The 25,271-nt window shown below is 38.2% G+C and overlaps 1 protein-coding gene across 3 annotated transcripts in view; it reads right to left on the bottom strand.

Moving 5' to 3' along the window:
* Positions 1–2,324: 2,324 nt before the first annotated feature.
* ADGRV1 (adhesion G protein-coupled receptor V1) overlaps positions 2,325–25,271 on the bottom strand; it is a 468,628-nt gene continuing 445,681 nt past the window's right edge. For 2 of the 3 annotated variants that reach the window (XM_076008181.1, XM_076008182.1), the window contains 3 exons: positions 18,137–18,328; positions 15,523–15,700; positions 2,645–3,078 (listed from right to left, as the gene is read on the bottom strand). In XM_076008181.1, coding sequence (XP_075864296.1) covers positions 2,960–3,078; positions 15,523–15,700; positions 18,137–18,328 — 489 coding nt within the window. In that variant the 3' untranslated portion in view covers positions 2,645–2,959. Of the gene's footprint in view, positions 3,079–15,522; positions 15,701–18,136; positions 18,329–25,271 lie in introns of all 3 variants that reach the window. The other variant, XM_076008180.1, reaches the window with a different exon arrangement.

The raw sequence follows: 25,271 nt of genomic DNA, 5'->3' as shown, positions 1-25,271 counted from the left end.
AAGAGAAGCATTGGGGAAACTGAGTCCATGCCATTAACAACTAAATTTTGTTCCTGCCAAGGTCAGAGTGTGTAGAGGAGATCCATTCTGGCACCCAGCCACTTTGGGAAGGTCAACACCACTTACTTATCTGATTGAGATTTACCCTCAAACAGATCTACCCAGAAGCCTTAAGGCTGAGCTCCAGGACTTAAGTACCTGTAAACACAAAGTGAAATTGTTTGGGAGCTCCCTATCTGAATGCATTTGGGAGGCATGGAAAATATTGATTAAATCTTAAAATGCCTCAAGAGATTGAACACCAACTCAAAGCTAAAGTTCCAGAATGAAATGCTTTCTGTGTTTTGCTTACTGAGATTTTCATTTGCCTGGTATTTCCTGTCTCGTTAGTAGGAATGCCACTGGTTCTATCATCATCCCATCCCTCATTTGCATACCCCTGTGCACTTGTGTCCAAATTACAAAAAAAGTTTTTTTCATTTTTAACATCCTAAAATTAAAAAGTTGAAAAAATTAAAACCTAAAACAAAAATAAAAACAAATAAAAGGAAGAAATCATACACATACAGGAGCATAGACATTGCCAAGGAAATGTTACGTATCTCATGACAAAGAAAGAAAATGTGGTGCAGATTGGGAATACAGAGTTTCTGTTTGGGGGGCTGAAACATTTTGGAAATGGATAGAGGTGATCGTTGCACAACATTGTAAGTGTAATTAATCCCACTGAATTGTACTCTTAAAAATGGTTAAAATGGCAAATTTTATGTTATAAGTATTTTACCATAATTAAAAAACACCAATAATGTAATATAACAAAATACCATTGAATTTTACACTTTAAATGGGTGAATTTTAGTGAATGTGAATTATATCTCCATAAAGCTGAAAAGAAATGTCGTGGAGAAGAAGAGGATGAAGCCTACTAAAGAGAAAGGCCACAGGCAACATGTTAGAGTTGTAGCCTTATAGTGGTCATTTTTGAGAATTTGATTTGATTTGCTTCTTCCTACATAGTCCTATACGTCCCTGGCAGGTGTCTCATTTTAATCTATATTGGGAAAAATGCAGGATGGCAAACTATTGTTGCTGTTGGTGTATGAATCTTACTGGCTTTTAGCTTTGTGGCTTCTAGAAACTTTGGCTTTTCCTTCCAATATTTAAAAGAATTGTGCTGATCAGTGGCAGGTGGTCCTTTTGATTTCTTATCAAGATGGCAATTTGGACAGCAAGAGAAATCCAGTACGAAAGGTGTCCCTGATTGGTCATGTTTTTTGCCAGGTTTTCCCAAATTCTGACAACACAGAGAAAAGAAAATAGCTATTGACAATTGTCTTTGTTAGAGTATTAGACATCTAGTTATCTGCTAAAAATGTTAGCAGTGATTATGATTTGTGAATTCCACACAATGAAATCTCATATTTCTGTAATCATTACCTTAAGCTTCAAATTCATTAAAATCCATTAACGACTGTAAAATGTTTATCAATTTCAAAATTTCCACCTTCCATTTTATGTATTATAACCAATTTCATTAATTGCTTCTATTCTATCATGGAACAAACTACAGTTAAAGCTGTAGGTTAGAAGACACAACTAACTTGTCACTTGGGTGACTTAAGGGTGACTTGTCACTTAGGGTGTCACTTAATTCAATCTTATTACTATGATTTCTAAAGTTCCTAAAAAAAACGATTATGACTCTACCAAAGATGAAGCCTTTGTTTTTCATGCTGTTTGACTTTGTTTTGCAGCCTTTGTTTTCTACTTACAATGACAATCTATACTAAACAAAACTCAATGTAAGAGGGAAGAGATGGGGAGGGGAGAACTCACCGGAAGAGGAGAAGAGAGTCATATTATAATTTATCAAGATAAATAATGCCACCTCAGGCTTTATAACAAATAAAGCCATGCTTAATAATGATGATGATGGAGCACTTGGATTTGTTGTTGTAATGAACTTAGAGGCACTTGGATGTTTTAATTATGGCTTCAAGGGAAATTATTAACAGAACAAAATTTTCTCTTGGTTTTTAAAATTTTTCTTGAAATGACACTGATTTTCTCAGAAATACTTAAGAATTCTAAAATAAAAGGTCAAAATGCTTTCCTCAGGACAAGCTTGTTCTCTTCCTAATGATTCTTCTGGAAACACAGTCAATGAAATAATCAGAACACAACAGTGTTTGTTCTGGGACAGACTTTTTGATTTCTCATTTCAAGACAAAGAAAGACTGAAAAGTCCAAACCAAGAAATTTTTCTCCAAAACAAATTCTGTATTGTTTGAACGATCCTCTTCTTAGCTGCTTGAAAATGCTTGATGGAGTTATTTTTAACTGGGGACAGAACATGCATTCTGGAAAGTGTTCAGATCCTAATTTTATAGTGAATAGAAATATGTACTGTTGATGAAAGACTGTGCCAACCTCAGTATCCCTGTCAACATTTAGGTGCAGGATCATCGACAGACAATTTTATGGTTTTCAGGAATTAAAGTCTTCTAGGTGCAGTGAAGTCTTGAATCTGGATCACCTGTATCAATGCTACCTGACGCACGGTGCTTGACAACACTTAGATACAGATATTTTTTGCCCATGCCTAATGTTTCTTTATAAATAATGAGCCTGGATGATACTAAATGGATTCTATTGCTTTTATTGATTATTACTTTCATTAAACAATGTTAGCCATGTAGAATGATTAAAAAACAACTAGTAATCTTTGAATGTGTACATCCTATTAACTGATATAAACTGATCCAGTCTTTCATTACAGCAGTGAATTTTCAGGTTGCACAAAGTAAGTGATTTATATTCCAAATACAACAATCACTTCTGTGTTAATCGTCCAGTTCAATTCACAGATTCCTACTACATAGCTGCATGTACCTATAGAATTTTAGCACAAAAGCCAATACAAATGGGAAGTATGCTCAGTCTAAGGGTTAGTGGGGCACTAGAGGTGGGTGTCGGCGATGGGTATCCTGCGGAGCTCTACGATCTGGGAGTCGGTCAAGGTGCCTCCCTCCTGGCTGCCTTGGCCAGATTCATTATCACTGACGCTGAGACCAGCACCTGCAGCAGAAATAGAATAAACACAAAACCCCAAACTATTAGTGCAGTGAATTCTTAAGGATCAAGTTATAGGATTCCAAACATGTTTATTTCTATTATATTAGTACAACATGAGCTATACATTTAGAATAGATATTATTAATACTTCACAGTTATGGAACTATATTTTACATTTCCTCTGGTAGTTTTTTTAAAGCAGAAATTAATTTCTAAAGACATACATTTTGGGTTCTCACTCTTTGTTTGTTAGTGTCCCCATGTCGGACAGGTGTAACCTACTACCAAAAACAGCATGTGTCCATTGAGGGCTCATCAAAATAGGAAATCAGGCAAGTTATTAGACTTTTCAACAAGGGGGTAGGATTTGCTGTTACAAAACGTATAACCCCCCGCCCCACATGTACTGAATCTAGTAGGTCTAGCACTGAGACTCAGTGTTAGGCAGTGATCTGAGAACACCTGGAGTCGTATCAGATGACACTGGCTCAGAATGATTCAGATCCGATCTCAAGATAAAAACAATTGCATAACACAGTATCAAGCCAGATCTGCACAGGGATTCCACGATGCTAGCTGCTGTTAACTGTGGACAGCGCCCAGAATCTCTGTTTTGAGGAAGCTTCACTGTTCGCTACTTTTTTCAAGACTCAGAATTCAGAAAACTTAAAACTGTAATACTTTTTTTGTGTGTGTGTGGGGGGGGAGAAGCTTTTGTCTGCTTCATCTTTATTTTTTTTATTTATTTATTTATTTTTTTTGAGACAGAGTCTCACTTTGTTGTCCAGGCTAGAGTGAGTGCCGTGGCGTCAGCCTAGCTCACAGCAACCTCAAACTCCTGGGCTCGAGCGATCCTTCTGCCTCAGCCTCCCAAGTAGCTGGGACTATAGGCATGAGCCACCATGCCCGGCTAATTTTTTTTTTTTTTTATATATATCAGTTGGCCAATTAATTTCTTTCTATTTATAGTAGAGACAGGGTCTCGCTCTTGCTCAGGCTGGTTTTGAACTCCTGACCTTGAGCAATCCGCCCGCCTCAGCCTCCCAAGAGCTAGGATTACAGGCGTGAGCCACCGCGCCCGGCTTATTTTTTTTTTTTAATTTATTTTTTTATTTTAGTGTATTATGGGGGTACAAGTGTTAAGGTTACTTATATTGCCCATGTCCCCTTGCCCCCTCGAGTAAGAGCTTCAAGCATGTCCATCCCCCAAACGTTGCACATCTTACTCGTTGTGGTTGTATATACCCATCCCCTCCTCCCTAGAGTAACACTTTGTTATCTTCTGTAGTAATGTGCAGAGAGACACGTAAACTCTTCTGCTCACTTCCTCTGTGTGTGTGTGTGTGTGTGTGTGTGTGAGAGAGAGAGAGAGAGAGAGAGAGAAAGCGAAAGAGAGAGAGAACGTGAATGTGGTCACAGGGCATGCATGATGAATCACCAGAGGTTACGGCTCCCAGCTCCTCCCCCTCTGCTGGCCACTAGACTCTGCAAACAGGAGGAAAGTGAAAAGCCAGTTGCCTAGGCAGCTCAGACTTCCCTTTCTGTCTAAGACTGAGGAAAGGTGATTCTGTAGAGTTGGCAGCTATGGAAAGACGATGAATTAGCTTCATCTTAGTCTATTTGGAGATGCAAGCTGGAGCCTACTAATGACCTCCTTCTAGCCAAGCCCTCCCTCTTCCGGGCCTCTGCCCGTCACACTCTCTCAGTTACGGGCTGCTATTGGAACTCCATTTTTCCCCTTTGCTTCTGTGACACACAACTTGCCCATCTCAACCTCAGCTATCCTAGCTCTTTCCAGAGCTCTTCTGCTTTTTCTTGCATCTGCTCTCGCTGCCTCACCGCTGGGGGCTTGTCTTCAGCCCTGCCTCAAGGCCTGCAGGATCTGTCTCACCCTTGACTGAGCTCCAGCCTAAAATCTCACTAGTATTTATTTCCAAGCTCAGGACACGGAGCCACTGGTCACTCCCTTTTCACACCATATCACACCATCCCTGGTGCCTCTGCTTAGGATGCCCCTCTCATTCCCACCCCTTCAATCTGGCCATCTCCACTCTTTCTACAGATATCTACTCCGGTATCACCTCTGCTACCCATGGAAACATAGTAATTGTCTTTTAATAATTCTGACTGCCCCAGTGGATTGTCTTTCCTGTCTTTCTATTTCCTACTTCGTAGGACAGTGCCCAGTACACTGTGGGTGTTCAGGAAAGGCTTGTTGAGTGTATTAACAAACTATGCTCTGCATCCTAGTGTGTGAAAATGCTTCTTCCATCCTGTCACTCCTTTTGTTCCTCTGGTCCATCGTGTGCATGCCACTGCCTTTTCCTTTCTTCAAGAGCAAACATCAGTTCCTATTGCCAGTTGCATCAAGTCTGGGATCCTTTGCATTAGCTTTCAAAACACCCCATAATCTGGCTCTACTTTACCAAATAGACAGATGTATTCCAACCTCTGCCCATTGGAGAGACTTCTCTGACACTGATCAGGTCTCCTGACTGGTCCTGAATGTACCATGTTAATTCCAGCCTGAGTGTCTTCCTGTGATCCATCAAGGCCCGGCTCCTCACCCTTTTACAAACACTTCTTTCACCATTCCTTCAAAATGGTTGGAGGATGTCATATTTGAAAGGAAAAGTCCTTATACCTGACAAAATTATTAATTGTACCTCTTTTACTCTATCAAATTGCCCTGGTTCGGGTGATAAATTTAATCATACTCCTATATAAAATGCATTGTGAAGCAAAGGTTTAACAAATACCTGTGAACTCTTTCCTCAAGTTAAGAATTAGAATATTTCCAATGACAGTGTTTTTCTAAAAACTTAGTAAGTTGCTAAAACTTAAAAATTAAATGCATTTAACATTTTTAAAAAAATCAGATTTCTGGTTTCTCTTGGAAAAAAACAAAAAAACAAAAGCAAGAAAACAGACAACACTGGGTCTGCATTTCTGCATTGCAAAAACAAAACAAAACAAAAAAACAAAAGGAGCAAAAGACATGTGGACCAGGCGCTCCCCTCCAGTTTGCCACTGTTTTCACCCAGCCCTCTTGAATCTTTATGCTATTTTCCTGGCTCTGGAGGGTGATGTTTACCTCTACCTCTTGGCCTTAAAAGGACAAAGGGCCATGCTTCTCTGCCAGGAGAACAATACAATTTGAAAGAACCTCAGTGAATGGGTAAGACAGTGGCTGCTCCATAAGGAGAAGGCAAGTGAGGCCCTGAGATCTGTAGCAGCAGGATCCAGGCAAGGAGAAGCTAAAGGGCTAAGTAATAGAGTTGTCAGATATGGAGCAACTGGGGAGAAACAGAGGGGACCCCACCACTGGCCCTGGGACAGAACGGGTTGATTGATCGATTTAACTAATACCAACTCCCAGTGAGTTCAGCCTCTGCCGGCTCTACATCTCACTACGGATCCCATAATAAAGCATTTGGTGACCTCGGAGACAAAGCTCACTAGAAAGACAAGTTCTGTACTGAAAGAATGCTGAGCTTGTTTAGCAGCCCAGGGCTCTGAGAGATGCAAGCAAGTTGTGGAGCCAGCCTCCTCTTGAGTCACTGCATCTACCTGACCTGCCTTATTCTCCTTCCCAATTTCTTCCCTGTTCAAAGAAATGCTCAAATACCCAAATGCTGAGACTCAGAAAGGGCAGATACTACATGCAAGTATCACATTACACACGAGTATAACATGGCGGAACTGGGAGCACAGACCAGGGCTCCCATCTCTTTGCAATTCTTTAAATGATCTAAAAGGGTACTTTGCAGTTAGTATCCTGACTCTCTGAAAGGCATTTTCATGCTTGAATTTTAAGCCAAAAATTCAACAAAAATCCATCAACTGTGATAACAGTGAACCTTTCCTTTTAGATAGAAGGTGCAATCTCAAAGGAACTAAAAGTAATAATTTATTAATACATTCATCATGGACCTCCCCTTTTCTCAACATTTTAACATGCTTTGGTTAGGAATAAAGGGTGATTATTAGTCCTGTTTTACAGGTGCAGGGACTGCGAGAGAATCAGAGGTGTTCACTGACTTGCCCACATCACAAGGCAGGGAAGTTCACAGAATGAAGATGTCCACTCGGCTGTGATCCCAAACGTAGGGTGTTTTCTTCTACATCATACTGCTTCTTTGATGGCAGCTCTAACCATGTCACTTCCTTATCCTCAAAGTTTCAAGTGTTCACCTTTGTCTACAGAATAAGTTTCAAGCTCGGTGGCACGTATTCAAGCTCTCTCCAACTCCCACTGGCCCCAGCACCATCCTACCTCCCTCAATAGTCATGGCACAGCGACCACCAGGTGTTACAGAACATATGATGAACATTTAAAATTGTTTGTAAGCATAGCCGTGCATTGAGTCCAACAAATACTTCCTACCACATACTAAACCTAAACTCTGCCGTATACTATGATAGATGCTTTGTGTAGAGAGTCTCCAAGCCTCATGAAAACTTACAAGCTAATTATAATAAGCCTTATTTGCTAAGTGAGGAAATGGAAAGGCTGAGTCCCATGCTAAAGTCACACAGCTAGTAGACTGCAGGACTGGAACACCAGTGCAGGGATACTCTGGCCTTCTGGTCTGGTCCATTCTTAGTTTATATGGCCTTTTACAAAGTGACAATGATATAAGGGTCATATTCCTTCTTTCTATTGGAAAAAAAAAATTCCAAATCCTTCAAAATTCCACTTTGATTCCTACCTAACTTTGTTTAGCACACTGGGATGCAGAAGTTCTTGAAGTTAAAGGAGTCATCGTGTTTGCTGTGATGTCTCTCAAAGAGAAATTTATTGACGAGTTCTTTGAGGAGTTCAAGTATTTTGGGCCTTGATTCTGAACGTTTTCATTTGTGTCCGAGGACTTGCCATTTATTTTCTTCTAACTAGAAAATAAATCATTTCTAGGTTTCTGATAGGGAAATGTTCACCATGACAGTCGTGTCATTGGCTTGAGGGTAAAACCAGGAAGCCAAGGGACAGGGGTAGTGGGGGTTCAGGTTCGTCACCCTGGGAGAAGCCCCTGGGAAGAAAGACCCTGTTTCTGAGCCCTGTATGCTCCAAGCTGGATATTTTCAGGAATCTTGTCAGCTTTGGATCAACATATTAATAAAAATGCTGATATTCAAGACACTTCTTGTTAGGAATGTATTTAATAAATAGAGTGTATTCCCTTCATCCTGCCCTTGTCCTCTGTGTAGACTGAATCTCTGTTCTACTTAGCTTGGTGCCTTTCCTCTTCCCTAAAACAGAGGCTGTCCCAGGATGACTGTTCCCATTCTCCTAAAGTCCTGGTTGGGGACACTGACAATACATTAGACAGTTCTATTAAAAAAAAAAAACACAAAAACTAATAATAACTGTGACACCACTAGTCTAGAACTGAGTGACTCATTTGCCTGTGGAAAGGCTAATGCACTTCAAGAACAATTAATCGAAGGACATTATGTCCTCTTTTTGTATAGTGAAATGTGGATTTCTCATAGAAAGACAAATTATTTTTAAAAAATTAAAAGCATCAACAGCATTTTCATTTTCTTTTTAAAAACGATTCAATATGGTTAAAATTCAGATGGAAAAAGAAGTCCATGACTGGCTTTGAGGCCAGGGCTTCTATTTAAAGTCAAACTATTTTAATATATTTGCCTTTCTGATAATTTTAAAATATGCAAAATAGTGTACACTGGCACATTGGTCTCAACAACATTGTCTTGCTCACTTCGGAACTCGACTGTAGCTGCTAAATATGAAAGAACTTGGAGTCTGAGGACACATTCGTAAATGCTTGTAAAGAAGTGATGGTGTTTTCTAATTTGGAAAGTGGCTACCTGAGCTTTCCCTCTTAGAGGTCTAGTCTTCTCCCAGTTAACTTAATTAGAAAGAGAATGTGTTCCCTAGGGTGTGTTAGGTCTCCCAATTGCTTCTTAGAGCAATGGCATTCTGACACTAAATTCCCTCTGCTAAGTCCAGTAAAGGCGCCCTACCTACTGACTTAATGTAAGTATTCTAGTATGCGCTTGCACGTCTCAACGTTATTCCTAGTTGAAAGACGATGCGTTCTAAGAGAGATTCATAGGGCACAGGAAATGGTATCAAGGTTATTGAAAGGTCTACTTAAGTCAGTCCTCCTTCCTGAAACCAATCCATCCATCTGTCCTACATGGAGCATTAACTGAGATACTCAGCATTGTTCTATCTCCAGGGTTACTGAGATGAATCCTAATCTCATAAGCTTTGGCCCAGAACTATGCCTGATTCTTATTTCGACATGTTCATTTAGCCACCCTTCCTGCTTCTAAGAGACCTTTGCGCTTGGATGGACCACACTTCCTACTCTTGTAAGCTGCCTGCTTACTTGTGACTTAGTAATTTCTGTCTTCACTATTACATATATTCTCTGACACATATTATAGTACAGCAATTAGGGGAAGGGAAGCACACAGGACAAACCTGATTAACAGGTAGTATAATTCAAGAAGGACAAACAAATCTCTTCCCATCTGATCCTACCACAGTGCCTGAAGTCCCATAATTAAGGATGCACTTTTTTTTCCACCTTCAACATTTTGCATTTTGGTCCTTAAGAATTTTCTATTAAAATAAAAAAAAAAAAAGTAAAAGCTTTGCATCTGTATTTATAGAATACTTTATTATGAATGATTCTAAAGCTAACAGAGGAGAAGGTTAGACAAGGTTAACAAAGGAAGAATGGCTGTTGAATACTCACAGCCCATTTTTGCCTTAAATTTCCAATGTTCTCGGAGGTTAGATGCAGATCTAAGGAAAGGTTGGAGGCCTGCCAGAAAGCCCGGAACACAGGGAGAAATCGATGGCAGACTAATAATCTCAAGTGGAAAATTCTCAGGTATCCTATTGAAACTGTTAATTGAGAATAAGAAAATCTTTGTAATGTAGGATTTTTGAGGTAGAAGGGAAAATAGGAGTTTGTTAGGCCAGTTATTATAGATGACAAGATGTGGTTAATGATTTGGCTATAGTCAGGGCTATAAATCTGGGAACTGCCTGTCCCACCACATACTCTAATGTTCCACACTGTTCCAGGTCAGCGCCTCCGGAGTACAAAAAGCACTGGAAGCAGAAGGGTGCAAGTTGGGATCCCTTTAACTTGTGGTACATGATGTCTTTTCAAGGAGCATAAGGTATTATGGGAAGGATAGCTTCAAGGGAATACATTCCCAGATCTTTAACTTCTATACACATTCTTCTGATGAGATTCATTTTCCTTTTTGATAATCATTTATCAAAACATTTAATATTTTTGTTATTCATGTTGATTTGTTGAACCGTAGAGTAATAATAATAATAATTGTAATGATAAGAGTATAAAAGAAATTTTGGACACTTTAGAGTCTCATGGTCACAGAAAATATTTAAGTTTAAATTTATAAACACGTTTCATTGGAGATGAGTATGAGAGGGTAAAGATTAAATGAATTTCAAGCATAAAATATTTTACAGGAGGATAAAATTCTGTGGAGAAAGTAGAATGGAAATATAAGTTCAAGGAGAAAAGAGAACAATGTAAAATTTCCAACTGTAAAAGAAAAGCCTGTTCATATATTTTTCAAATGAGTAACAGTGGGCATCAAATTGCTACAGTATTGAGTTTAGTTTAAGGATTAGTTTAAAAGAATAATGTAAAATTTTTATTTAAAAATATAAAAATCTATAATATAGTGAAAATGACACTGTTTATACTATTTAAACTTATTGTGAAAAACTTGAGATGTTCATTTTAATATATGCAATGGGCTACTACATAGCTTTTGAAAGTTGTTTAGGGGTTCAAATACAAAGGACTTGGAAGACCCACTGTTCCCAGTACTCGACTTGGAGAGGCCCATAGTGAAGGTGGCTCTGAGGCAGATCAAGGCTTTTGCAAGCTCAAATAGCCCAGAGGCCAGGGAGGCTCGCATGAACCAGGGACATAGGTCTAGTCAGGGAACTGGAAAAACCAAACAACTCATGTCCAAAGGGCAGCCAGGACTCTGCTCCAATCAAACACAGCTGTGCTAGACTTCAAGTGCTTTTCTGTTAGATTTTTCTAGAAATTCTAGATTTTTATGGAATATCTCTAAATTTTCAATATTGGCTCCAAAATGTAAAAAAGTTATCTGAGTCAAACAAAGTGCCTTACCTGGGCTGCATCTGGCCTATGGGTGAACTGTAAGTGCTATGGATGGAATGGCATGTGGACTGCTCCTTTATTTGACCACATTCTATGATGGAAAATGTCCAGGGGGTGGTGCTTGATTATTATAGTACTTTTTCTAAAAATATAGGGAGCCAGAGATTAGAGATTGTTATTTTGGTCTTTTAAAGTATTTATTTCCTAATGAGTTTAGGGAACTCTAAAGAATGCTAAACTAAATCTATAAGTAAGCAAGGCATTCCACACATTCCTGAACTAAATGCATTTAATAGTTGTTATATATATAGTATACAAATCTAATTGAATTATGCCCCAACAATTCATTTTATATTTCCAGTGCTACAACATCAACAACTGATGATACTAGTACTGAGAACATAAAATACCCTGAGAATTATTTGCAATCTGAAAGTCCCTTTTCAGCCCTGGCTCTAAGGAGTGTTTTATGCAACTGATCCTTCCCTCCCTCCTGAAACTCTCCACCCTCTGGTTTTCTTTCTGACCTTGCTACTGTTTCTCTGTGGGACCCTCTTCTAACACCCTCTTGAAACATAGGCATTATCTAGGATGTTCTTGTTTCCCTTCCCTTCCTTCCCTCTTCTCACCCTCTTCCTTCTCTCTTTTCCCTTCTTTTCTTCTCTCTTCCTTCATTTTCCCAGATCAAACATATTCATCCCCATAGCTTCAACTATAATCTTTGTGCTGCTGCATTTCAAATCATCACCTCCCACCTTGGTCCTGCACCTAAGATTCAAACCTGAATATTTAGGAGTTACCAGGCCTAATGTCCAAATCGGAACTCATCAATATCCCCTGCAAACAAACAAACAAACAAACAAACAAATACTCTATACATTGTTCCTTCCTTCTGTCATCCCGGTGAGCAGCAGGAGCTTTTGCTGATTGTCCTCTCGGTTCTTCCTCAGCATTGCTCCTGTGGGTACCTTCTCATCTTTATTTCCACTCTCCACATTTGAGGCCTTACCCTCATTCTTTTAAACCACTGTAATAACCTCCCAGCCTTTCTGATCTTGCCTCTATATTTCTTCTTCATACTTTCATAAAAATTGTTTTGCCTCAAAAATTCATGGGACATATCCTCTCTTCAGAAACTTCCATGGCTCACTATATAAAAAATCCCACTCCTCATCATGGCATCCAAACAACATTTTAATATTATGCAGAATATCAGTACATATTCTGCTCTCCCAAAATGCATCCATCGCTGTTCCGGGAACAGTAGGTTAAATTAAATAAAGTGGATTTCCTTGCTCTATGACTTTTTAGAGCTGCTAAAGTGCTAATGTAAATAGTGAATTGCTGTAATTTTCCAGATATATTTGGTCAGGGGATCCTTCCCTTGAGGACTGACTATGACTAGCTTAAGGACGGCATTCGCTGCAACCCGGTTGGGAACCACCGATTACTGACGATGCAATGCAGGTAAACTACCTGTCAGGCCTTCCCCCCACTGCCCCAGGAAGACTGCGGTGCTTGTTCTCCCCAAACAGGCCATACACTGCTAAGCCTCCAGACTTGGGCTAATTCTATTCCCTCAGTCTGTAATGCCCTTTCCTCCATTCTTTACCTGTTTAAAACCTACACATTCTTCAAAAATCAGCAGAGAGGTTTTTTCCCTCCTTGATCTCCTGAGTAATTTATTATAACTCTTTCTATTACTTATTTTATTCTTATGTCATATTTGTGTGAACGTCTATTCCTCCCAGCAAACTCAAGTTTCATTGTTTTCATCCATCCATGCATTCATTCATTATCCAACAATATCTACCAAAGGTTTATTAAACACTAAGCACTATTCTGAACGTAAGGTTGAGTTCATATTTATTTCAGTAGATTTGCCATTCCTAATAAAGTATTTGCAAGGCCATATGGCATATTGGTTGAGAGCACAAACTCAGGAGCAAGGAGGCCTTGAGTTGCTTCATGCCACCACCATTTCTTCACAATGTGATTTTGGGCAAGTGGTAAAACATGAAATATCAAAGTGTGACTTTATTCCTAGGAATTTAGCAGTAATCTTTAAGATACAATATAAAATTTTTACTTTATAATGATTAAAAATTGTTTTAGCAAAGCAATATACTTTATAGCCAGACAAACTGTGATATAGTAAAATGCACTTTTGAATAAATATTTCAATAACTTCATTTGGGCATGGACATATCTTCTTCTTCTTCTTTTTTTTTTTTATGAGACAGAGTCTCACTCCGTTGCCTGGGCTAGAGTGCCGTGGTGTCAGCCTAGCTCACAGCAACCTGAAACTCCTGTACTAAAGCGATCTTTCTGCCTCAGCCTCCCAAGTAGCTGGGGCTACAGGCATGTGCCACCATGCCCGACTAATTTTTTTTCTATATATTTTAAGTTGGCCAATTAATTTCTTTCTATTTTTTTTTTTAGTAGAGATGGGGTCTTGCTCTTGCTCACGCTGATTTCGAACTCCTGACCTTGAGCGATCTGCCCACCTTTGCCTCCCAGAGTGCTAGGATTACAGGTGTGAGTCACTGCGCCTGGCCAATATCTTCTTGCTTGTGTAGATATCTAGAAATGAAAAGTTCTCTGGAATTTTTATAGAAGTGACAATTCAATGTCTTTCTGAGAAAAAAAATTTTAAACTGCATATTTCACTTCAAAACAAGTAAAATTACTTTGTGGTTATCTTTTTTTTCCAGCATACTACAGGGGTACAAATGTTTAGGTTACATATATTGCCTTTGCCCTACCCGAGTCAGAGCCTCAAGTGTGTCCAGGCCCCAGATGGTGCACACCACACCCAATAGGTGTGAATACACTCATCACCTCCTCCCCCTTCCCACCTGCTGAACACCTGATGTATGTTACTACTATATGTGCACATAAGTTTGATCAGTTAATATCAATTTGATGGTGAGTACATGTGGTGCTTGTTTTTCCATTGTTGGGATACTTCACTCAGTAGAATGGGCTCCAGCTCTATCCAGGATAATACAAGAGGTGCTAGATCACCATTGTTTTTTGTGGCTAAGTAGAACTCCACATTCTGCCATGAGACTATTGGAATTGATAAACAAATTCAGCAAAGTTTCAGGTTACAAAATCAACGTAGAGAAATCAGTAGCATTCCTATATGCCAACAGTCAAACTGAGAACCCAATCAGAGATTCGATATCCTTCACAATAGCAACAACAAAAAATAAAATACCTAGGAATATATTTATTTAACTAAGGAGCTAAAAGACCTGTACAGGGAGAACTATGAAACATTGAGGAAGGAAATAGTACAGGACGTAAACAGATGGAAAACCATACCATGTTCATGGGTCAGCAGAATCAACATTATTAAAATGTTTATACTACCCAAAGTGATCTACAGATTCAATGCAATCCTTATTAAAATGCCAATATCATTTTTCACTGATCTAGAAAAATAATTCTACTCTTCATATGGAACCAGAGAAGACTCCGTATAGCAAAAGCAATCTTAAGCAAAAAGAACAAATTGGGAGGCATCAATTTACCAGACTTCAAGCTGTGGTTATCTTTTAATGTTCAAAACAGCATTTACAGACAAATAAAATATGTACTGTATACAAGGAATGTAGATATCATTCAGACACACTAGAAAGAACGATATCCATTAACTATTTCCCCCAGGGGACATGTCACCTTCAATCAGGGGATTCCATGGTCTTTTATGTGCCTTAACATATTTCCAGCATCATATGCTGCTGACCTGGGGCCTTTAGGACCGTATTCCTCTCATTTTGGTCACAAGTTGAGTGAGACTAAAATATAGAGGAAGAGTCAGTGACATACTGTATGTGATGGCAGTTTGGAAATTATAAAACTGTACAATGTTCATTATGGTGCCTTTCAAAATTTCTGCTTTAAAGACACTCCATTTTGAAGGTCTCTTTGGCAGGTCAGAGCCAAAACTCCCTCAGTGATATCCTTACCAACTCTCTTGTAATCAACTTGTCTTAATAGTATCTCAGTGTTCTAGCAAGATTCCAGGACAGGGATATTTACATTTGGTTAGATTATGCCTTCTTATTAAAAGTAAATTGTAAATTATTTTTAGGTTGTGTTATATTTGGTGCCAAGAACAAAATATCCTAGAGTTTGGCTGGGATTAGGAATGGGCCATGAGAATCAGGGTGTGCTAAGGGCGACTGATTGTACTTCTGCAACTTCGTGGGAAGAAGACATAAACTGTATGTAGCACGGCAAGAGCACCTACTTCTAATGTGGGCCGTGGGTGCATACGTACCAGTTTTTAACGCGAATATCAAGTCATCAAACTCCTGGGACTCCTCATCAGCTATCAGCGATCCCTGGCCGTATACACCAGAGGAAGGGAACGTGGCGCCATTTTGTGGACTTGGCTTCAAATCGGGGCTGGCCTGACTGGCTTGTTGGAAGGATGCTCTCTCCCAGTCAGGTGGCACCTTTTGCGGTAGGATGGGAAGAAAAGGGAACTGTAATATGAATGCATACACATTCATGACGAAACCCATATGAATAATTTATCTTCACATTTCAGTACAAAGACTGTGAAAGGAATGTTAAATTGTTTTTAAATGAAGACCTTTAATTTTATCTTTGTTTCTTAGAAGATTATGTCGCTCTCTGAGCCAACCTACTCTGGTGATCCTAACCAATGTATCTGTTACAATTACTGTAGATTTCTATGCTGTCCTGTGTGGAGACATAAAACTATTCTTTTTATTTTTTTAACCCAATGAATATCTTTTATTTTTTTGTGAGATGTGTGCAAACAAAACTCTATTACAAAAAACAGAAGAAGAAGCCTGGCTCCTAATCCTTAATCTAAAATACTACACGGGATTTTAGATATAGTAGGTATGTATAATGACATCCTAAATTAAAAAAAATACTTTCATAGCATTGTAAATCCCTCCTTATTTTTGATTGATTAAAAAGATAGTTCTTTTCTTAAACAATTGTATGTATTCACTTCCCTCTAGGTTGCTGGTAAATCCTTCCTTTCCTATGCCTTTCCTTCTCTGCATGGTTTTCTAGAATGTCTTGGACAGTCCTCATTGACAGCTGAATTGAGGCCAATTCTAAGCCTCTGAGGAATGCAGAGCACACTTTGGGCTCTGGCATTGTGCAACGCCCCGAATGAACACTCAAGTAGTGGCTCAGGCCCAGTAACTGAACTGTTACAGCTGCTGTCTACCAATATAAGGTTTTCTGAGAGACAGCAAAGACACCTCATACTGAGAAAAGTGACCTAAGGGCTTTGGAAATAAACTTGAGAGGAGAAGATAAAACCTTAAGAAATTTCACTAAGTAGAATATCTAGACCACCATGGTCCAATAAAACTTACTGCGATGATACAAATGTTTTATATCTGTGTTCTACCAAACACATGAGGCTGTTGAGTATTTAAAATGTAGCCAGGGTGAGTGATAAACTGAATATTTAATGTTACTTAAGCTCAGTTAGTTTAAACTTAAATAGCCACATGGAGCTAATGGTTATTGCATTGGACAGTTCAGATCTAAACAAATGCTAGATTAGGTAGACATTTGAAACAATTTTTTTTTTTGAGATTCATTTCTGAATTGATGATCCTAAAAATATCCCTGTTTCTATAGGTAACTTTTATGATAAAATAATTTCGTTTTAAGAACTTTGGGGATATAGAAATGGTATTTCCGAACATTTAAGGGTACTAAAGACATATCCCAGTTTTTAAATATTGCATTTGAATTTATTAATCTTATAAGTGAAATTTTGTGTCTTTGACCAAAATCCCTCATTTCCCCCATCCCTCAGTCCCTGACAACCACCTTTCTACTCTCTTTTCCCCATTATTAATTAATAATCCTTTATATTAAATTGTACCTATTCAAATAAAAAACATCTATCGCATTTGATTTGTGATCTTTTACCTTAATTTTAATCTGACATAAATAAAATTACTTTCTATATTCCCATGAAGGACAAGGAAATCTCTTTGGGCAGATAGGTTATCTATCTGTCTGTTGTCTACCTATCTATAAACCGTTTCCTTTTCAGACAGATGTACCTTGTTTTCCTGCCATTTTTCAGGATGCAAACATAAATATCCTTCCCCTTGGTTTCTTAATACAGAGAGGGCAATACAAGCTCATAATAAATGGTAGTCAAGCACATCTCAGGCACTAAAGAAATCATCATGGGCCTCAGTTACCATCTCTTTCTGGCCAAATGTATTCAGAGAGGTTTAAAAATCACTGGCCCCAGTGCTAGGGGCAGCATTACTGACAAGCTGGTAGCAATATGATTCATACACAGGAAATCAAAATGTTGTGGATAGAATGCAGAGAGCAGTGGGAGGTCGATTTTACGGAGGAAATCCTGGCTAGATTTTCCAGTAGTGCTGCAGCAGCACTCCTCTGAAAGTTTTGTTCTAAAATATTTTCTGGTATTTAAGTTGTAAGGAGTTTTTTTCTGGTATTTAAATTGAAAAGAGTTTCAACTTATGTTCTTTTCACTGAGTATTTGCCTGGATTGAAGTAGTGAGCTGGAATGGGTGAAGGAGAGAGCTGTGAAAGTATTTTTAGCACGAATAGTATTTTAAAAACCATTTCTTAGGCAGACCCAGCCACTGCTGTGTCACATTAGGAAGACTTTGAAAAAAGAGATGTCAAATTATACTCTCTCTGATCTCTCAATACAAACTACTGGTAAGTATAGCTCACAGTGCTGGGAAGAAAAAGAGTTAGAAACAGGTATGATACTACTCAGTAAGGAAATCAAGTATGGTAAGTCAAAAGATGTCAGCACATAAAGTCACCTAGTGTCATGTATCTTGAGATGGAGAGGCTGTCAGTGAGACAGAGACAGAGAGAGACAGGGCAAGGGCAGATACCTCCTCCATAGCACTGATAAGATTCTGGGTGGACTTGCTGATTTCCCCTCCTGTAGGAGGCATTCCGCTCCCGGGCGTGAAAAAGGCTGTGCTTGGCCCCGGATGCCCATTCATTTCCACTGTGTAGCTGGCTTTCATAGGGCAGCACATCTGGTTGTGTACAATGAAATAAACCACAAAAACGTAAAGTCCCTGCAAAAGAAGAACACCAGCATGTCAAACGAAGCCCTGCTACCAGTAGTTGAAGATAAACATGGCTGTAACCATAGCTGATTTTCTACAAGTGTTCTCCAAATTTTACCAACAGCTGAGAATTACAGAACATGTTAACAGTCTAGCAGGAGACCAAGGCAAATTTCAAGCGTCGTATAAAATTTCTTGGTCAATGTCATTTAGGAAAACTGACCTCTCTCACTAGTAAATCGTTTGTTTTTTTTTCTTGGTTGAAACTCAAGTAACTCTGAAATCTAGGCTTACTAAAACATGGATACAGAATGGCAGAAGTATATCTGATTAGCTGTGTATATTTTGTTTTAGAAAGCAAACCTCTTGCTTTCCAAATTACTATCTCATTTATTCTCATTTTTTTCTTAGCAAAATGGTTGAAGTGGGGTACTAATGCTCCATGCATGGTGTAAATTTCTGGAAGGGCAGCATTAACCAAGCCTCTTGATTTCATTTATGTATCTCACCTACTTATTATCTGTTTTGGAAATAGAATTCACTGGGTAGGGCCTCAGAGGAATTCTGTGGATTGCTTAATATTTGGCATGTCTTGCTTCTCAGTAAATGTTACATAAGGACAATAAAGCTATCTTGTGTATTCTTAAAAGTGCTGCTGGCTCTTTAAATTCTTTTGCAACCTAGTCAAACTCTTGACAATTGCTCTGCTTCCGTCATAGATAGCAACTCAAAATCCGTGTTTGTGTTTGGGACATTGCCTACACTGGCTCTCATTTATGATTTCTACAAGGGATCTACTGTATACTTCTACTGGTGCTTCTATAAAGCTTGGTAATTTTGACCTTTCTACTCAGCCAATAAAACATGTTAAATTGTGCCTTTTGTATCTGTTTATCCTGGTGTTTAAGTTTTGGAAGCAAATAAGAATCTCAATTAAATAGTTACAAAAATTCTTAAATTAATTCACAAAAATAAAGAACACTTAGCTTGTTAAAGAAGAAAAGGAGTTAACATCAAGAATTTTCAGAAAACATGACTATCTTCATTTTGTGAAATTTACATTCTCCCCCAGTTTGTAACATTTCTAGGAGAACAGAAGCAATAATATATTTGTGGGCCTGAAACTTATATTTGCTAATATAATTGTAAAAAGTCTAAGAATTACAAACAACTTTTATACAAAATGAAATTAGAAGGCAGTGTGCAAGGTATGGATGCTAGCATTTGATCTCTGCTGCCATTTCTGGAATACTGTTATAATTTAGGTCTTTCTCCTCTTTCTTCTGGAATGATCCCTTCTCAGGTTGGCATCTAGTCTGTATAATCTAAAAATGTGTTTTAAAATCAGTAGTTTACCTGCTATAAATGTTTTTAAATGTAATTGGTCTAGCCCTAATATAAAAATAAACAGAAAGATTTATTTCCTTTTGAATTACAGTTTTTTGTTTTCTGGAAACAACATAAAATTCTAAATTGTGTAGGGTTAAGTGAATTAGTTTCATGTGCAGATGATACTGTGAACACTAGCAGAAATAAATCTCATCCAAAATTTTTCTTGTATCACCAACTTTTCACATGAGTATGATCTAATTACATTGGCCACAGCAATAGACAAAACAGGAAAAAAATAAAACTGTCAGCCTTAAAAATTGTGTAAATGTCACTGATTTATTTCAGGGTTTCTCTAAGCGTTGTGAAGTGATAGGGTAAAAGCTAGATCAGGAAACAAAACCCATGCTTTAAAATCCATCTCTGAGGACCCATTTGTTAAACCAGCACATTCTCTCTCTTGTTTGTTTTTGTATCTAGCCTTTTGTGCTTCAGGAAAGGAACTGCCTGCTGAAAATAACTTGCATGTGAAAATTGCATGGTTTTTTTTTTTTTTCTTAAAAGCATAGAAATATACAGTAAATATTGTGAATCTTTTGGATGTGCCCTAGGAAATATAAACACTGTTAAAATGGAAAGGAAAGAATGTTTAAATGCAGATTGTATGACATTTGCCTGTGTCCAACCCAGCCCGGCAAATATAGAAAAGGGACCTTCATTATCCAAAGTACTCAGCTGTGGAGGTTTCTGACCTCAGAGTGAAAACAAGTCCCTGTCCCAAACACCGCATGCTAAAACACAGCCTCCCTTTTGGACGCCAGTCTGTGATAGAAATTTAAGAGAGACTCTGGATTCTCAATTATTCAAGCCAATATTGCTGATCGCCCACTATGTGCATGGTCAGGTACTGAGATGCAGGGATAAAACATTTGGCTCCTGCTCTCAAGTTGCTCACAAGTACAACAATAACATACTACAACATAACAGGTTAACTGGTTTAGAAGCAGGACACATATAATCCATCTGTTCTTCCTATTCGTTACCTAGTGAAGGCTTACAGGGACATGACTTCTTTCTGTGTGTTTCTATTTTTGATTATTTTGTTAGATCTACTCCAAATCATGAAAAATGCACTCAAAAGTCTTTAGTTAGATTATATCTGGATTGACCATACCCACTCTGACCAATTCTGTATTTCTTTTGATTCAGGAATTTAAACTGATTAGCCAACATTCAGTGAGACAGAAATGAAATCATAATAGTCTAAAGGAGTTAGCCTACTATCCTCTTAACATCGCCAAAGAGTAAAGTAAGGACAGGAGATTTCGGTTGCTTATTGCCAGCATTTCTATCAGTTCCATATGAGATAGGAAAGAATATTAGCATTTCACAAACTTAACTAAGAAGGAGTGGCAGTTAAGAAGGAGTGGTGGTTAAAACACAAAGGTGATAAGCTGGGTTTTACACACTTCTGAGATCTTTTTACAAGTTCTCCAAGGCTTAACAGCTCCTAGTTGAGGGACACCCTCAGGTTTCAGATGAGTTTTCCAAATCAATGTGAAGCCCTGAGACTTCACTTCCTTCAGAGAGTGCAGGGAATGAAATCTCTGTTAAAATTAGGGTTTCTTCATCTCAAAAATTACAAATTTAGGATAAAAAACAACAACAAAACTTCCATTAAGCTATAACCTCCTAGAAAGTAAGAGACAATGCCTAGTTCACTGTTCTACTTTTTTGTTTATAGTGTGGTCCCTGGCGTGCAGGGGAAGCTTCAGAAATATTTGTTAAATAAGAGACTATGGTTTTTAAATTTCACCAGAGGGAGAGAGTAGGAAGGGGTGGGGGACAGACATGGGTCTGGGGCATGTGTTGGTTTTAGTTGTCTAACTCTCAGAACTACAGTGAGGAACTTCAGTAGATGTTCAATACAACTTTGTTTCAGCTTAGTATTTCTGTTTCACAGGTCACATGTGCCAAGACTCTTCATCGGAGCATGAAGCATCCACTCCAGGCTGGGTCTCTGCTCTTCTGGGTGGGTGTCTTCTGATGAAGGGCTGCTTTGTGCTGGGCTTGCAGGTGACTTCCTGGCTGTCACCGGCTTTTCTGCTGGCCTGGCTCTTCACGCTGCTGCAGCTCCTTCTTGCGGCTACTTCTCCTTAAAGGTCTTTCTGCTTTGCTTGCCCTTGGCAGACACCCCTGGGAACTCTCCCTGCTCTTTTGTTTCTGGCTTCAAACTGCTCTTGGGCTGCTGACCTACTGCTGTTTTGCATCACCAGTGACTTAGAAGCAAAGACATTGGATTTCATGCCAATGACAGAATTGGAAAGACAAATATGCACAGTATTTCTGCATTTGTGCATTTTTTTTCCAAATGTGAGGAAAGTAGGAATTTCATCTTTAATTACTTCATTTCTTTAAACTGTTCTTATGTTTTACATTTGAAGTTGTTTTTGTTAATGATTTTATTTATAATAAGAATCCACCGTCTAACTGTGCATTAAATATACAGAGAAAGGAAACAAGTGAGCACATCTGGATAGCTATAGGTTGGTCAGCACAATTCAAATACTTAGAAATGTATAGGAGCAATTATTGTTCAAATGCTTTTGAAACAATTTGGATTGAATAAGTAATTACCTAGTATTCACCATGGGTTTGTTCAGTTCTCCTATAATTCCTTACGAGTTTAAGGGACATAATTTTTTGTAGCATGCTTTGTTCAAAACTAGTAGAGTCAATAAAAGCAGCCTGTTGGCTTCAGATATGTCTGTGACTAAATATCTGGGTAGCAGCGGGCCTTCATTTTTCAGGTTTAGACAGATGCATATTCTAAATTTTGTAATTCCTGGGAACAACAATTTTATAGTTTTTAAAATCATAAATATCCAGCGTACAGACAAGATATTCTTCCTTTACAAAACCAAGGTTTCTATCTGCAATTGAAGAACACATTTCCCCGTATATCACTTACAGACGTAAGAAACATTTGGTTGGAGTCTCTTTGTGATAAATACTCAAAAGATAATTATTGGGACATGCTTCAGTAATCTCAGCTCCAGATGGTATAATCCCCAGTTAGACTTTCCTTTTGAGCCTGATTTTACAGTGCTTCGTCTCCGAGACTGTCGATGCCCTTCATGTTTCTGTTCAGTTTCAAAGCATGGACCACTAATCAGTCATGATACTACTTATCAGGAGCCAGACTATCTCTGACAAAGTAAAACAAACTGCAAAGTAAGTTTGTTTGTTTTTTTTTTTAATTACAAGATTACAAACCCCTTGACCCCACTAATCCTGCTTTGGGAATTTCTAGATTAAAACATTTTGCAAAGTACAAATCAAGTTGGGTAGTAGGATTGAGGGGTAGAGAAGATTGGAGGTGGTCAAACAGTACTGAGATGGGCTGAAACAATATAGAAGAGGTTTGGAATCTTAGGATAATTTTTTAAGGTATTAATAAAATAAAAGATAAAAGAATTGAGTTGGTGTGAGCTCTACATGAGAAGAGTATTTTTTATTTAAAACTTATTAAAATACCAAATTGTACTGTGACTATTTAAATCTTGTTATAAGTAGTTTTAAACATAGTTTTCGTCAGCGTCCTTTAAACTGCCTTTTTGGAAACAAGGCCTTAAAAATTTAGCATTTAGATATCCTACTCAATCATTCTATGGACTAAGCTTAATTGTTTGGACAGTGGTACGGTGACCAAAGCACAGTGTTGATGATGATGAAAGGGGAAAACTGGATGACACAGTGCCAGCTGAAATAAGGGAGAAGAAGGAATCACTTTGCTGTGGAAGTTAAATTAAATTTCATACATGTGTGAAGTGAAAACACGTGAGATATTTTAAGTATCGGACTGGAGATGAGGGGAGAAGGCGAGGTCAGAGATACCAGTGGACGATAGCTGTGTCGTGGTGAAAGCTGATGAAGCCATATGGGTGCGTGAGTTTCTTTAGGAAGACACTGTATAGAGAAAAACGCTGAGTGCCCAGGATTAAACACAGCTGGATGACAGGAACAGGGAGAAGCACAGTGAAGTAAACAAGGAACAACTGACCAGTCAGGCGAGTCAGACAAAAGGTCAGCCCAACTGTCTCAGGGAAGCCAAGAGAAGATTCTAAGCCAGAAGCATGAGGTGGTCCACACTGTCAAAAACAGACAGCAATGAGGAAGGGAAAGAGGCATTTGTTCATTTCATATGTAACTGAAGTCTTTGGGGGAAAAAAACCACAATTACGAATACGATAGAGAGAGTGGTGAGAATAGACTGAAACCTGTTATCTATAGTGGTGTCCACACAAAGGTATCCTTAGGTTAGGGGATTAATCTGACTCATTCCATGAGCTCAGCCAGTTTGATAACGGTATGTTAACGCTGAATGGGAGTATTTTACTCCTACCACCCCACCCACTTCAATCATTATTTTTCTTATTCAGAGCAAAAGCCTATATAGCACAGAGTTAAATTCCCTTAAACTACAAACTGAACCAGGCGTTCCATCTAAAGACAAATACTGAATGCACACTGCACATTTCACATTCTCTGCAACACCAAACTAGTGTGGTTGTGGCTTCCAGCAAATGAGACGTCTTATCTGACACTAACGTCCCTTCTGGAGATGCTCAGTATTTGTATTCCTGATTTATTCCTGCCCCATAAATTGCTGAAGGGAGTCAGTCAGCTAAAGACATATATATATATATACTGGGTTTCTAAATTGTTTATATTGCTTTTAAAAAGAAGAAAAAAATCTTATAAATTTCAAGAAACTATTGATTTCATCATAATGTAGTTATTAATGATTAAATACCAAAGGTGACATAAATGGCCTTGTTTTAGAAATATTCTCACATGACTCAATTCCAAAACAATAATATAGCCCACGTAGACTTTTATGGAAATGTGGAACTCCACATACTATGCTTTGCTGTCCTAAAATACACAGGTGTAAATTATGCCCTGAGGAGATAAGAAGTTCATCAACACAACTGGCAAAACTAGTAAATTCTGGAAGTCTCATCAGCAGATTAATATTCCTTGAGGTATCATACTTCATGGAATTTTTGCATTTATAGATTTGAGATAATACAGCTTCTAAACAGAAATAAATATTGTAACAATTCCAGATATTAAGAACCAGAATATATTAATATATTGTCAAAATATTTATCATTCTATTCTTCTTTTATACTTTTTATTGTATTTTTTAAATGACACATTAATAATTATATATATTTATGGGGTACCTATGTTTTGATACATATAATGTATAGTAATGAGACTGGGGCAATTAGCATATCCATTATCTCAAACATTTATCATTTCTTTGTTTTGGGACATTCAACATCCCCCTTCTAGTTGGTTGAAACTATATAACATATTGTTGTTAAGTACAGTCATCCTACAATGCTATAGAACACTCGTACTTATTCTTCCTATTAAGCTGTTATTATTTTCAAATACTCTTTTCTGATGACTAAACATCTACTTAGTAGGAATAAGCCCTTTAATATCTTTCTGTTGCAATATCCTTATCAGTGAAACAAGGATACCTACACTTCTCTGGGGATGCTCTATGGAATAATTAATATACTAGCAAAACTCTAAAAATCTACAG

This window comes from Microcebus murinus, chromosome 11 (genome assembly GCF_040939455.1).
Source record: "Microcebus murinus isolate Inina chromosome 11, M.murinus_Inina_mat1.0, whole genome shotgun sequence".
Lineage (NCBI taxonomy): Eukaryota > Metazoa > Chordata > Mammalia > Primates > Cheirogaleidae > Microcebus > Microcebus murinus.
The sequence above is the reverse complement of the archived record's forward strand: the minus strand, read 5'-3'. Positions and strand labels throughout refer to the sequence as shown.